The sequence below is a fragment of the Centrocercus urophasianus genome, unplaced genomic scaffold (assembly GCF_019232065.1).
Source record: "Centrocercus urophasianus isolate 14NV4802_14NV808 unplaced genomic scaffold, USGS_Curo_1.0 seq_10, whole genome shotgun sequence".
Lineage (NCBI taxonomy): Eukaryota > Metazoa > Chordata > Aves > Galliformes > Phasianidae > Centrocercus > Centrocercus urophasianus.
This window is the reverse complement of record NW_024884142.1, coordinates 706,813-722,138: the sequence shown is the minus strand read 5'-3', so window position 1 is coordinate 722,138 and position 15,326 is coordinate 706,813. Positions and strand designations below refer to the sequence as shown.

The 15,326-nt window shown below is 43.3% G+C and overlaps 2 protein-coding genes across 2 annotated transcripts in view; one reads left to right on the top strand and one right to left on the bottom strand.

The window, feature by feature from the left end:
- Positions 1-109: 109 nt before the first annotated feature.
- Positions 110-14,746, bottom strand: GPN1 (GPN-loop GTPase 1). Its single transcript, XM_042840100.1, is given in 16 exon segments — positions 110-1,214; positions 1,742-1,852; positions 2,335-2,425; positions 3,029-3,068; positions 4,228-4,310; positions 5,475-5,621; positions 8,420-8,465; positions 9,160-9,254; positions 9,342-9,420; positions 9,962-9,999; positions 10,726-10,792; positions 12,329-12,368; positions 14,208-14,301; positions 14,376-14,477; positions 14,479-14,649; positions 14,651-14,746. Coding segments are annotated over 16 exon segments (1,392 nt in total). The 3' UTR covers positions 110-1,122.
- Positions 14,609-15,326, top strand: part of ZNF512 (zinc finger protein 512) — an 18,743-nt gene continuing 18,025 nt past the window's right edge. Inside the window, exon 1 of the mRNA XM_042840091.1 lies at positions 14,609-14,759. Within this exon, the coding sequence (XP_042696025.1) occupies positions 14,745-14,759 (15 nt within the window). The 5' untranslated portion in view covers positions 14,609-14,744. The remainder of the gene's footprint in view (positions 14,760-15,326) is intronic.

Genomic DNA, 15,326 nt, shown 5'->3' with positions numbered 1-15,326 from the left:
ACAGGGGATGCATTCAGTGCACCTGCACATCCCCCACTGGCATCTCTTTTAAAGTGGCCCACAGATAGGTCAAGAAGGGTTGAAATAGAAAGAACAAAGTACTCAGACATTTTAAGTTTAAAATATATATTTTTAAAATACGCAACTGTTTTGGCTGGAATAATTTTGTTATAATTGTTTCATATATTTAGAGGATTAAGGAGGAAATTTCGGTATAGGGATCACAAAATAATTCTTTATCCTCATTTAAGTAAAACTCTGTTTTTATCCGCAAGTGGAGAACCTGAAGCCCACACGGGAGCGACCCGCGCGTTGCGGCAAAGGCACCGTTTCCGCGTTTCCGCGCGCATGCCTAGTAGTGCCTGGAGGACCTTTCACCATCGAGACTGGCGGCAGAGTGGCTGCAGCAGTTAATCCACTTCCGCGTCCCAACGCGCATGCGTGTTGCTATATGGAAGCGTATAGAGACTGGCGGACCCGGTGGCTCCGAGGCTTCAGCAAGGGGACGCTACTTCCGCACACATGCATGTAAGGACCGATGACATCAAGTCCTGGAGGACTGGCGGGGCAGAGCGGTCACGTTCAAATCCACCGCTGGATCTGATCAGTGCTGATCGGTATCTGAATGGCAGCGGTCAGAAGGATGGGGCTCCGATCGGTGGTGCCCAGCAACAGGAAAAAGGGTGATGAGCACAAATGAGAAAACAGAAGTTCCATACAAACATCAGAAAAAAAAAACCTTCTTTACTGCAAGGGTGGCAGAGCTCCAGAACAGGCTGCCCAGAGAGGTGGTGGAGTGTCCTCTGGAGATGTTCAAACCCACCTGGACACTTTCCTGTGCAACCTGCTCTAGGGAACCTGCTTCAGCAGGGCTTGGACTGGGGGATCTCCAGGGGTCCCTTCCAACTCCCCAGGTTCTGTGACTTTGTAGCAGATGGCCAAATGTGCAGTCAGATAGAAAACTCTCATATGACCAACAGTTACTGCAGAAAGGTACATATATCAGAGGAAGCTGTTCAGGGACTTCAGACTTCATGCATGTTTCCATGCGGCTTTCTTTATGCTGTTCCTTCACCTTTGATTCCATTTCAAGGAATTTCAAGCCATTTATTTCTGGGTGTCTCATTCATTCTCATTGCTTCTTCTCTGGTATCTCATCCGTGTTTCTTGCATAAAGTTTTTGAAAGCTGGTTCTTCGTGACTCTCCTCAGTAACTGGGAGGAAAAGAAAAAAAAAAAATAATCAGTTTAACACCATTTCAGCATTTGTTCTATTTGTGTTCCTGAAGAAAACTAGAATCATGCTAGTCTGAGCAACACCGCAGGTCCATTTCATTACAAGGGAAAAGAAAGAAGTGATCCTGAATATTAACTGAACAAGGAAAGAATGAAGATGAAGTCTGCAAACTCTGTAACAGAACACAACACAGTATAAGAACTTAAAAGGCATAACAAGTTGCCTAGTGCATGCATCTTATTTTATGCATTATTTTATTTAAAATGCTTACTCAAATATAAAATTTGCAGTTGAACTTTCACAAGTGTGGTGAAGGAGTGTGATATCACTGAACTGAGCACCGTATAGTGGGCTTCTGCTACAGATTCAGACACCTTTATTTAGGTGATTGAATGTTTGCTTTTCCCTTAAGCTCTCGTTACGGTCAATACAGTTAATGAAATAGAGGATATTTCATGCCTACATGAGCAGCTTTCAGATCAAATCCCATCTCTCATTCCCTTACCTTCATGGTCGATGTCATCAGTGTCACTCTCCCTCTCTTCTTCATCCTCATCAAGATTTCCTCGTGTTAGGATCAGCTCAGAGGGACCCATTGCAGAAGCATCATCAGACCCTTGGAAGGAACAGAAATGGTTATAGGCAAAACATCACACTAACAAGTAAGTTAGCTCATGCCCTGACTATTTCTATGTGCCTACTATACATACCTACTCTAAAGGGAATCTGTAAGCACGAGCTTTCTATCCAAAGATTCAGGACAGACCACATCAGCACCAAACTGAACCTCATACAAGGCAACAGCTCAACAAACAGGACAATTTTCTCATATTCTAATTTGACTATTTCATCTTTTCTCAAATATTTCATTCCTCTGACTACATCCACTGCTTTATCTGCACCCCAGGGTTTCTTCTTTGCGTGTTTGTGACTGACACACAGTAGAGGTAAGTCTGACCCACCCCACAGGAACTGAAGTCCCACTCCACTAAGATGAACACTTTCATGTTTTTGCAGAGGAAAGCTCTATGTGATTTGTCAAGGCAGACTCTTCAGAGAGCTTCTGCAGTAAACTTCATCTTCATTCCTAGAAAATACCTGCAAGTGTGTTGCCCTGCATACACACAGGGCCCATGTCCTTCCGAAGGCGCTCCAGCTGATCCCTCTTTTGTTTATTTTGAGCCTTCTCCTGTGGGTACAAAGTTACAAGTGGCTTCTCAAAACATTTAAAATACATCTCCCACAATACTCTGTCCCAGGGGTGAAACAAAAACAAAAACAACCCGAAAAACAGAAGTCAACAAAGCAGGTCTTACATTGCAGCTGAAGTTACACAAAACTTCTGGTTAAGCATGGAAAGCAACCTCCAGCATGATGAACTTCAGGAACATTTTCAGCAGCATGAGGAAATCTAACTTAATGAAGCTTTGCCTGCAAGAACTCTCCATGCACAGTCAGAACTCTATGTGAGCAGAGCTACTCATTTTGGCATCCCAATTCGGTCTTCATTATGAATTATCTCAGTCAAAACTGTGCATCTGCCGGGTGCAGAAATATGCACTTGAATTATTTAGCACTAATACAGCGAGCGACGTCTCTTCTACAAAACATCCCTATTTCTGTAAAGATGTGCCTCACCAAATCTAGGGGAAAAAGTCAGCCTGTGAGCTTCAGACCTTTTCACACTTAATATTAAATGAAACGTTACAGCCTCACAACACAGAGTCAGTTCTACACATAAAAGTGACTGCAAGATACAGCATTCCAGGCTACAGCAGTTAAAAGTACAAACCAATGTTTTCCTCAGGCGCTCATATTCAGGACGATATTCCCTGCAAAGGTAAATATACACAGTTCATTCATTCTCAGCTAAAACATCATTTATGTACAGAAAGGATCACTTTCAAGGCTTGTTTCTATCCCAAACTAAGGCTACTTCTAACCTGAAACTAAAGGATGTAAAAGAAGTGAATATACTCCCATTAAAATGCCAAACCTTTCTCATGCAGTCTGGTTACATTAAAAAATAAAAATTGGAAAAAAAAGAAGACAAAAAGAACCAATCCAGCTCTATAGAAGTAGTCATTACACTGCCATAACCAGCAAATCACTCACTCTGACTAAACTAAAAGTGGAAAAATCAGATGTTAGAAAGAAATTCTTTACTCAGAGAGCAGTGAGACTGGCATAGGTTGCTCAAAGAAGCTGTAGAAGCCCCATCCTTGAAGGCATTGAAGACCAGACTGGATGGGGCCCTGGGCAGCCTGATCTACCACGTGGCAACTTGATCTAGTGGGTGCCAACCCTGTCCAAGGCGATGGGGTTGGAAATGGATGGTCTTAAAGATCCCTTCCAACCTAAGCCATTCTATGAAGTTCACAAAAAGCTCTCTGTATATCCATCTAATTTGTATGTACACAGCCAGCCACACATGACATCCAGACTCCCTATTAGTTTGATGTGGGGAGCACAAAGCTGTAGCAGCCTTTCTCAGACTGTCTGATCCAGCATGATGTACTCTCCTCTAAAAATAGTATTAGATCTGTCTTAACTATTTCCACGTAACCCAAATTCCTAGATTTGCTTTCTAATGTTACAGAGCAGTCCAGCAGTATTTCATGAGGAAGAATCCAGTAAATCCATCAAGTTCTCAAAGAATTCTTGAATTTCAGCTCACTCGCCTACTCTGTCTACCTCTTTATGAGGACAGTACAAAGCTTGATCATTGTACAGAACCAGGTCAAAAAACTACTTCAGAATTTGCTAGCACAATTGGCTTTTACTTTTTTTCCCACTGACTAGCACAAAAAAATTCAGCACTACATGGTTTCTTTTGATTGCTTCTTCTTATACTCTTAGATTTCAGTTTATTAGAAACCTTACTACCTTGGCTTGAAAAATGAACACTTCTTCAAATGAAAGGAGTACTTTAGTGAATCAGTAATTTCAGCAAGTATTCAGAGGGTCAGGAATCAAATGTTATCAACTTACCTCTCATATTCTTCTACAGCTTTAGAGAGCTGAACAAAAAAATCATCCAGTCCTGTGCCTAACACAGCAGAGACACCAACCACCTGTAAAAGAAAACCATCCATTAGAACTAAAAGGTAACTGAAGTGAATTTTTAGGTAACGGACAGAGAATGCGAGCTAGAAAGGCTAAGCAATGTCTTTGAAAAAATACCTGTGGGAATCCAGTGATACCCATTTCCTCCCCCAGTCTCTACTTTTAAATAACCCAGGGAATTGAGTGTTCCTTTCCCTTCTATAAAATTGATCACAGAAGAAAAATAATACTAGTTTAAAAAGGAAAACTTGGTTCTGCAGCACACTCTTGCACTTCAGAACTCAATAACCCACAAAAAATACGGTTAAGATAATACAGTGCCTAAATATGATGAACAAGATGGGGCAATTGTGATAGTTTCACACCGATGAAGCTCTGTCACACCACTCTCTCCCATCTCAAAGGAACTGAGGAAAAGAATAACCATTAAAAAAGGCTCGAAGGCTGAGAATGACAAGGAGATTACAGCCACAGGCAGAACAGGCTCAGCATGAGGATATTAATGTAATTTATTACCACCTACTAACAGATGATAGCATTGAGAAACTGGCCATCTTTGCCACAATGACACTGCTGGCTCATGGGCAACATGTTATCCACCAGGACCCTCCTCTGCAGCAGCTCAGCTCCTAACCCATACTGCTGCACCTGGCTATTCCACCCCACGTGTAGGGCTCTACACTTGCCATCGTTGAACCTCATCAGGTTCCTCTCTGCCCAACTCTCAGCCTGCCCACATCTCACTGAATGGCAGCACGGCCTTCTTGCGTGTCAGCCTCTCCTTCCGGCTTTGTATCATCAGCCAACTTGCTGAGGGTGAACTCTATCCCTGCATCCAGGTCACCGATGAAGACGCTGATCAAGGGAACACTGCTACCTGCAGGCCTCCAGCTGGACCCTGAGAATAAATTGCTCCAGTATGTTGAGAACCTTCTGAAAGGCAGCAGAGCATTCCACACAGTTTGACAGCAACTGCAGACTTGCTGAGGAGGCACCCTATCACTTCATCCAAGTCACTGATGGATAAATTAAAGATTACTTGACCCAGGGGGAACACCGCTAGACACCAGCCACCAACTAGACTCCTTGAGCTTTCTCTTCTCCAGGTTTTTGTGAAAGGCATTTACAATTAAAGATAAAATTAAGAAAAAAAAAAGAGAGAGAAAACTTACCTTCAGTGAACTGTAAAACTCATCCAGCACTAAACTCATAGAACGAGTCAGGTTACTGACGTAGGAAGTCTCTTGATTCAGAGCATCCTGAAAAGACTCAAAGTCCTGCATCCATTCTACTGCAAAACTGTGATCAATTATGTCTGTCTAGAAGGAGAAGACAGAGTTTTCAAGAGCAATAAATAATTAATTCTTTGTCCACATCCTAAGGCTAATTTAAAGAAATGCATGTTAAACTTACTTACATAATGCTGATGTTTTCAATTCAGCCCTGGTCTGCAGTTTTCCAAGTTCTGTTTTTTTTTAATTTAATCAACTACTTGAATACAAGAAGACAACATCTATCTCAGTTTTAAGGAGTGTTTAAGAAAACGACTGGAAGTCTTGCTATAAAAAATGGTATGGCTTACTGAAAGGCATCCAAACCTTGCTTTATAAAACAGCTTAATTTGTAAATGTTACATTTTATGAACGAGGTGTGACAAGAACAGATTGAATCCTTTTTTAATTGTTTGGGGGCTGCGGGACACTTCTATGTTAGGCAACATGCTATGGCACCTTTCAGCTGTGCTCTGACCTAAAGAACTTACAAACTAAACTCAGAGCAAGATCATGGACACAAAACAGGTAAGATGGTTTCATAAGTTTACATGGATTGATAATTGAACAGTCTATTAAAGAGTTTTATAAACATATCAAAGTACATGGAAATACTCAACTATTATAACACAAGTGCCTACAACTGATATATTTCATTTCCCAGCACCAGTAGGAAGGAGGAAAACTGGAAAAGGAAGTATTTCCTTGTATTATTCAAAATACTTGTGACAGAACTGAATCCACCAAGGATCCAAAACACTGACAATTTAGAAATGCTTTGATTGAGTTCTAAAAGCAAAACTGAATCACCTCTGAAAGTTGGTATTTTTTGTCCTCTGCAAATCTAATATTTCTTAAATCTATGTCACAGAATGATCTGGGTTGGAAGGAACCTTAAAGATCATCTAGTCCCAACCTCCCTGCTGTGGAGTGAGGGAGATGAAACTTGCAATTACACTGAGGTGCCCAAAGCCCCATCCAACCTTATCTTGAACACCGCCAGGTAGAGAGCATCAACTCCTTTGGGCAACCTGTTCTAGTGCCTCACCTCCCTCATAGGAAATAATTTCTTACTTGTAGCTAATCTAAACCAACTCTTAGTTTAAAACCATTAACCCTTGTCCTGGCACTACAGTCCCCAAAGCCTTTTCTTAGAATACAGAAGCCCAGGTGAGGTCTCACAAAGGCAGAGTGAAGATAAACACCTCATTTGACCTGCTAGCTATGCTTCTTTTGATGGAGCCCAAGGCATGGTTAGTCTTCTGGGCTGCAAGCACACACTGCCCACTCCTGTGAAGAAGTACCCTCAAGGCCCTCTCTTTATCACTGCACAATTCTTGGGATTTCTCCATTCTTACAAGGAATCAATTTGGAAGTGCTTGTCAATAATTCTTCAAATGCTGCTGACTCGTCTTGTTACTGAAGGCTAGAATCCAGATCTAAATGAAGTTGTGAACCTCAAACCTTGGAGCTCCCCTTCCACACACATACTGTGGAAGTTCCATTTCTTTTAGTCTTGCCAAAAAAGCATTTTCTTAAGAGAGAAAACCATTTTTCTGCCTCATGCCCTTCGCCACAGTTTATTCTAGAGCTATTGTCTGTAGAATAGCATACAAAAACTTGCTAAGTAAGGAAGAAGATATTAAAGAAATGCACTGCAAGGGTCACTATGGAGATGCATGTAGTTGGAGCACATCAGATATCAATCCTGCTCAGCAGAGGCAAAGTATTTCACACTCACAGCACTGACACTGTAAAAAGAAGGATGTGAGATACGTATGCACACACAAAAATTGCTGTGTTGGAACAACAACTCCTTGAATACAAAGAATGCCTGCGAGGAGAAGGAACAGTACTTACAACAGAGTCTTCTAATACATGGAATTATTATGTTTAAAGAGCTGGCAAGCTGTTAAGCTTAAAAGCACTCCTTTAGGCTACAAACCAATACCTAACACAACAACAGAGGTGTATCCTCAGCACAGTATCTGCTTTCTGGTGGATACTGGTACATTTTAAAAGTCACCAATTAGAACCATACCCATTTTGTGCAGGCAGGTATGACAATTCCTACCATAAGTCTTCAGTCCAGTGTTCAGAAGCAATGCTTAAGACAATTATTTTAAGAAGGCAGGGAACTGTAAAGGCAGATTCAATAATGAACTTACCCTTACGTTAGAAAGTTATGCTTCCTTATAGCACAGCATTAAGCTGTCAGGAGGCCATGGATGGCACACTTTAAAACAAGTGCAGATGAAAATCTACCAAAAGAACATTGAAGTGGTGGGAATTTCTGGGCCAAGGTCCAAATATTTTACTCTTAAAGACTAAGATGAGAACCTAGTCACTCAGACAACTTCCCAAGGGAAAATCTACCACTGTGACATACACTTCTAGTTAACACTGAATTTGTAAAACATATTTTACAAAATTCACTCAAAAAAAGGGTTCAGAACAAGAAAGTCTCAAGAAACCAAACCTCTAACAGATCCTGCAAAACATTTTTCAAATTGGTAGCATGACATCTAATGTCATTTAAATGTTTGGGTGTAACTGCCTGTCCCTGTTTGTTCTCACTACATACTTTGCCTGGTTAAAGGTCTTTTCTAGATTCGGTTTTCAGCCTGCAGCTCCTTCCCAGCCTTTCTTTTTCAGAAAAAGCCTGGTCTGGTGGTTGGCAACCCTGCACACAGCAGGGGAGTTGAAACTCAATGATCATTGTGGTCCTTTTCAACCCAGGCCATTCTATGATTCTACGATTCTATAATAAGATGAAGACGTTACAACAAAACAAGCTAAAGAGAAAAATACTCTACTGGAACTTAGAAACCATAGCTTTCATTTACCTTGTTCATGACAACAATAAAAGGCAGCTTTGTCTTGTACAGGATACTGAAATTTTAACAGAACAAAAACAAAGAACTGTTAAAAATTAATTTAACACTCATCAAAACAGATAAAAATATTAAGCACAAAGCAGGCAAGACTTATGCAGAACATTCCAAGATGACTTCCAGATCTCTTCTGATCTCTTCTGAATCCCTGCAGGCATTCAAGGCCAGGCTGGATGTGGCTCTGGGCAGCCTGGTGTGCTGGTTGGTGACCCTGCACACAGCAGGGGGTTGGATCTAGGTGATCATTGTGGTCCTTTTTAACCCACACCTTTCTATGATTCTAGAAATCCAATATGCTAAGCCCCTACTTGTCAGACATTTAAGTTAGAGCCATCTTTTCTCAGAGACAATAAGAAAACTGAACTACAGTCAACATCTGGAAGAAATGCATTAAAAGAAGTCAACATTGGGATTCACATACTTAATAATTTGTCTGCTCCATTATTTATTTTAACAACAGAAATCCCTTATTCAAGTCAGAAGGCAGATTGAATATGGCCACAACAACATTCTAACTTTACTGTAAGCCCTGCTCCTTCCTATCAGCCACACTCCCAAAAAATGAGTTGGACATATTCTCAACTGAAAAGCTCCCTGGATGAAGTCTAAACCAATACTCTCCCACCCCATCAGGTAATATGAAGGGGACAAAGCACTCAAAAGAGACAGTTTGCATATTCAGCTTCTCTTACCTGCAGGCATAGAGCATGTTGGACATAAAGGTGATAGGGTTGGTACTGCGAGAGGTGTCCATCACATAAACAACAACTGAAGGAAAAGAGGAAGCCTGGGAAAACATGGCAAAAGGCATCTTGATTAGAAGGCAGGCCATTTTTCACACAGCCTCAATGTCAAGGACAAAGAATAAACCTACCAGTGCCTCAGTTATGATGGTTCCTGATGCCGACCACGTGAACACCTCAATCTGTCCTGGTGTGTCAATGATAACATACCTGTTAAGAAGTCACCACCAACAACAAAAAAAGGGAAAATTAGGCACACAGTTCTGTTGTGACCAGGTTACCACATGCAGGGAACAGCAAATCACATTATTACTGTGTTACAGATCAGAAAAGCATCCCCCAAACAGTGATGAGATTTATGAGTATAGCTGAAAAATTCCGGTGTGACTTTTGTGAGAAGCACTCGCTCTCTTAAGATTCTGTTAGAGCCAAAGGCAAGAATTTCACACATGCTATCACAAACTCTCCAGAACCAAAGCCAAGTGCTGCCTGTTCAAGAAGGAAAGCGAGGAAAAAAGTGGAAGTCTGATGAAGGATGAGAAAAGCCAATCTAGAATCAGTAGATATTTCTTTTAAACACATATTTTGTTAAAAGTCCAGTAACCTGTTCTAGTTCCATGCTTTTTTTCCAGATAAAATTTACCCCAAGGCGGAAGAACAACTAGGAAACACACAGAGATTCTTTTTATGGATGCCACATATTTTCCCACATAGATTCCAGAGTAGCAAAACCTGGTGGAATAACACTCACTTGGATGCGTTTTGTCGTTTTTCGATAAACTTCATCACCTGATGGAAAAAGCAGCAGTACAGTTTGTATTTTAGGCTCTGAACAGGAAACTTGAATAATCATTTTGTAATGCAAGCCTCAACTTTAGCTTGCACAGCTACTATAGCTATCAAAATAGACAGTGATACAACAAAAGCTAAAAGTCTCTAAATCTGAAATGGAAACGGATAGCACTCAGATACTGTGAAACCCTGCAAAAACAGCCCTGATTTTACCTGTGTTCTTGTAGTGCTGAAACAAATGATACAATGAATGCAGCTGTTCTCTACCTATTTCCTAAGAGATTTGGCACTTCTTTAACTCAATAAGGTTGCCATTCCAGTGCTGATTAAGCATTAACACTTAAGAGAACATAAAATTATCAAATAAGCTTAGAGAAACTTAATCAATCTCCAAAAGTGACTTCCCTACCTCAAAGTCAGAGCAATCATGTGCAAGTTTTTACAGGGAATACAGAAACAGAACAGTTATGTGACTTAAAGTTCTGTACACAAGGCCTCAAAATGTTACATTACAAAGAACTGTAGGAAAAGAATAAGGATATATTTCACTTAATTAAAAGACCTGCTGCAGTTTGGCTGCTTTGCAAAATAGGGAGAATGCACTAACTCTAGAAAAATATTAGAAGGTTAAATAGAACTTTCTGAAACTCTATACACAAAAAACACATAGAGCCTCCAGGCACAGCATTAATAGCATGGTATCACATAGGAGCAACCTCATACCTGATCAAATCTCGTAGCAAAAAGATTGAGAGAGGTCACTATTCCACCATTCGGGCCCAGCCCGTATCTACATGCTTCATTCAGGAAAGCAGACGATCATGGAGACCTCAGAGAGCTTTTTTATAAACATTCTGATAGTTGTTGGCCTTTTGCAACGCACACTGGATACCTTACAGAAAAAGACAAAGCTCCACATACACAATTAAGTCTTCTGAGTGCTGCAGTAGATAAATAGCATGGCCCTTTTCTTACACCAACAAGTGTGACTGTCAAAGTGAAGAGGGTTTACCCCGAGGTTTCCCTTGCCACTATGCAAGCATTACTATTCCAGACAGAAAAAAATGCATGCACACGTTCTTTGTCTTTCCAGAAAAGATCCACTACACAGTCAGTAACTCAGTACTTGATCTCAGGTTGGAAAAGACCTTAAAGATCATCGAGTCCAATCACAACCCAACCATACTACCCAACTCCAACAACCATCTGCTAAATCACATCCCTGAGCACCACAAACAAATGGATTTCAAACACATCCAGGGATGTGACTCAACCACCTCCCTGGGCAGCCTATTGCAGTGCTTAACAGCCCTTTCTGTAAAGAAGTTAATGAGATGTTAAACTCCAGTGACAGTCAACAAACAGCAAAGCAAGTAACATGTCCACATACCAAATTCAAACTTCTGCTAAGATGTTTTGCTAGTAACTCCTGATCAAACAGCCAAAATCACAATCCTAACATCCATCATTTCTATTTTTTCTTAAAACATTCCATTAAGAAGTCACACTAGTATGCCAAATGCAAGCATTGTGTATTACATCCATCTGCAAAGCCTACAACTTAAGGCATAAAAGACCTCCACACCTCTCTGGGATTGCAGACACTTTGGTGTAATATTACTGAATCACAATCCCCAAGCTACTGTGCAGCTTAAGACACGACTGCAATGTCTTATAGACCCAGAGAGACAAAAAAGCTTTTATTATGATCAAACCATGCAGAAATAGTTTTTCTTCACCTCCTATAGCCAAATACTAATTTGCATGATTTTAAGAACAAAATTAGATTTGTAAATACACAGGGGAAAAGCTGCTGGCCTCCTCTATTACAAATACAAACTGGGTGAACAAAAAACACACAAAAGAGATGTGGACAGAGATCCTGTGAGGGTGGTGAGACACTGAACAGGTTGCCCTGAGAGGCTGTGGATGCCCCTTCTCTGAAAGCATTCCAGGCCAGGCTGGATGGGGCTGCGAGCAACCTGGGCTGGAGGGAGGTGTCCCTGCCTACAGCAGGGGGCTGGAACTACCTGAGCTTAAAGGTCCCTTCCAACACAAACTGTTCTATGATTCACACTACTTGTAAAAACATGCTACTAAGCAGAAACACCTGCAGCACATGAGAATGACCCAAGGAGCATAAAAATCTTGCTCACACACATTTCTAATCTCAGATGCGAGAAATACACACTTGAAAACCTTTGGTCCTCATGCAACAATCTGCATTATTGCAATCCCAATCCCCCTTCATCCTCCCATGTAAAACTGACAGCTTTTTCAAAACCTGAGATTTCAAAGATCATTGCAAGACCAAAAGAAAAGATACTGCTTCATGACTTCTTTGTACTTCACAGTGTCCCGGATATCTAGAATGGGAGCAAGCATAAATTGTTTCAGTACATTTATTTTAAAACAGCCTTCTTCGTTAATTTGCTTATCATCAAAAAATCTTTCCTTTTCTATCAAGTCTCTTTTTGCCTCAGTAACAAATCTAGCACCAGCAGGAAAAATCTCATACAAAAAAGCAAAACGGACCTGCTGTGCTCTCAGGAGATGCATGAAACCAGCGTGACTCACGTGAAGCTTCACCAGATTGCAGAGCCATAACTGCTCAAGCTGAATTTTGTTCTTATTTCATCAACATCAGTTAATAAAGCGCACATCTTTCAAATACTTACCACATTATGAGAGACCCAGAACTGGGAGGCACTCTCTAACTCTTCAGCTGACATCAGTAAGAATGCTCTGGTATCCAAAACATCTTTTTTGTTTTCTAAGAGATGGGCTAGCTCAGAAAGTTTAAGAGACAGAATCCTCAACAAAGCTAAGTGCTGGCAAGTCTTGGGGAACAGCAGATGTTTGGGAATGGCTGGGCATAAAGCCTTTTGCTTTTAAGGTATTTTATCTAAAAATTAATGTATTTACATTGCTTTAAGAAGTTATTTCTTAGCATACAGCCACCGCACGGCTCTGAGGATAGGAAACCCAATCAAATCTGCTAAAATGTTCATTGTCAATGATGGGGAGAAGAAAAGAAAGAAAGCCACATGCATTAAATCACACTCCAACTCCATTATTGAGACAGTTCTCATTAACATCTTCAGAAATTACTTGGATTTAGGACTAAGAGGTGCTTTCAGCATGTTTCCTGATGATACTAAATTGTGAGGAGCTGCTGGCTCTGTCAAGAGCAGAGACACCTTGCAGAGATCTGGGCAAATCACAGAGCTGAGCAATCACCGGTTGCATGAAATTTAACAAGAGCAGGTGCCAGATTCTGCAACCAGGAAGGGGTACCTGTGGCTACATATACAGTCTGGGGGATAAGATGCTGAGGAACAACCCTACTGAAAGCAATTTGGGGAACGTGGCCTACAGCAAGTTGAGCATGAGCCAACAGTGTACTCAGACAGCCCAGAAAGCCAACCTTACCCCAGGGTGCATCAGGCCCAGCACTGTCATCCAGGCAAGGGAAGGGACTGTCTCACACAGCTCTACCTGGTGTGGATTCACCTCAAGCACCATGTGCAGGTTTGGGTACCACAATATAAGTATATAAATGGAAGACAGTTTCCAGAGGAAGGCTACGAAATGGTCAAGGGTCTATAGAAGAAGATACGTGAGATGCTGCTGAGTTCCCTCAGTGTTCAGCCCAGAGCAGAGGAGGCCTCATGGTGGCCTACAGGTCCTCACAGGGGGCAGAGGGGCAGCACTGAGCTTTGCTCTCTGGTGACAATGACAGGACCTGAGGGAATGGCACAAAGCTGCATGAGGGGAGAGTCAGGCAGGATATCAGGTTCTGCACCAGGGGGTGTGGAACAGTCTCCCCAAGGCAGTGGGCACGTCCCTGAGCTGCCAGAGCTCAAGGAGCACTTGGACACTCTCAGGCATATGCTTTGATTTTTCGGGTTGTTGGACTTGATGGTCCTCGGGGGTTCCTTCCAACTGAAAACAATCCAGCACCCACAACAACCTAAAGTCCTCCTCACATTAGGCCTTGGCACTTTTTAAAGGGAGAGCAAGCAGCCTAACCGAGTGCATGCTGTGAAATACCTCCTCCTCTTCGCAGAGCATAAGCAAAGCAGCACATCAGAACAGCTTTACCTGTTCACAGCAGAAGGGAACCACTCCGTTCCTGCAGACCCTACAAACGTGATCCCCCACCCCTCCCAGTTTCTTCCCCGTCGCACTGCCGCCCCTCTCACCGATGTTGGCGGGGAAGGGCAGCTCGTGCACGGCAGGGTCCAGGTTGATCACGTAAGGTGGGCAGCGCTGGCCGTGCAGGTGGGCCGCGAGGCACTGCGGAGACACAAGATGGCGTCAGACCCCGCCCGGCGCGGTGGAATGCGGCAGCACCCGCCACCACCCCTTACCTGCACGAAGGTGGTTTTTCCGGAGCCGGCCATACCCAGCACCAACACGCACACCGGCGCCGCCGCCGCCGACTCTCCCGCGGCCGCCATCTTTCCCGGCACCACCTTTGCGTTTCCGGGGCGCGATCCGCAGTTTCCGGCGATCGGCCGGAAGCTTTCTATGATTGGCTAGCAGCTTCCGGGATGTGGCCTGCAACTTCCGGCCTGGAGCCGCGCGCTCTCGAGGGTCGTTTCGCCACCTGCCCGGACCGCGTGGAGAGCTTGGAGGCGCCCCCGCGGCCTGGGAGCTGGCAGCTGCTGGCAGGAGACGGTTGGAGGTGACCGGAAGGGAGCGGAGGGCCGTGCGTGGGGCTCTGCGGTGGCGTCGCCATGCCGGGCAGTGCGGTGAGTGCCTGGAGGAGGCGATCCGGAGTTGTGCGGCCCCGCTGTGGTGTGGGAGGAGCGGGGGAAGGGGGGTCGGGGAGGGGGAACGGATCTCGGTATTTCGGGTCTCTTCCTCGCCTCGAGAGTCAGCCGGCTAACGGCGATAGGACTTGAGGTGATGGCCTTAAGCTGTGCCGGGAGAGGTTCGGGTTGGGTGTTAGGAAATGTTTCCTTTCTGAAAGAGTGGCCAGGTATTGGCACAGCTGAACAGGGAGTGGCGGGATCACTGAACCTGGAGGTGTTCCAAAGCTGTGGAGGTGTGGCACTGAGGGACGTGGGCTGGGTGGGGGCAAACTGACGCTTGGACTTGATTACCGCAGAGGTCTGTTCCGACTTTAGTGATTCTATGAGTCCATAAGGGTGCTGGGCCTGCCCCAGGGCCTTCCCCGTGGGAATGGGGACAGGCAGCATGGGGCAGTTGCTGTTTCTACTGACTCCTTCTCAGTATCTGTGGAACCAGTTCATCAGCACATCTCTTTCTCTTGTTGCTTCAGATCATTTACGATGACTTAAATTCTTCATACTGAT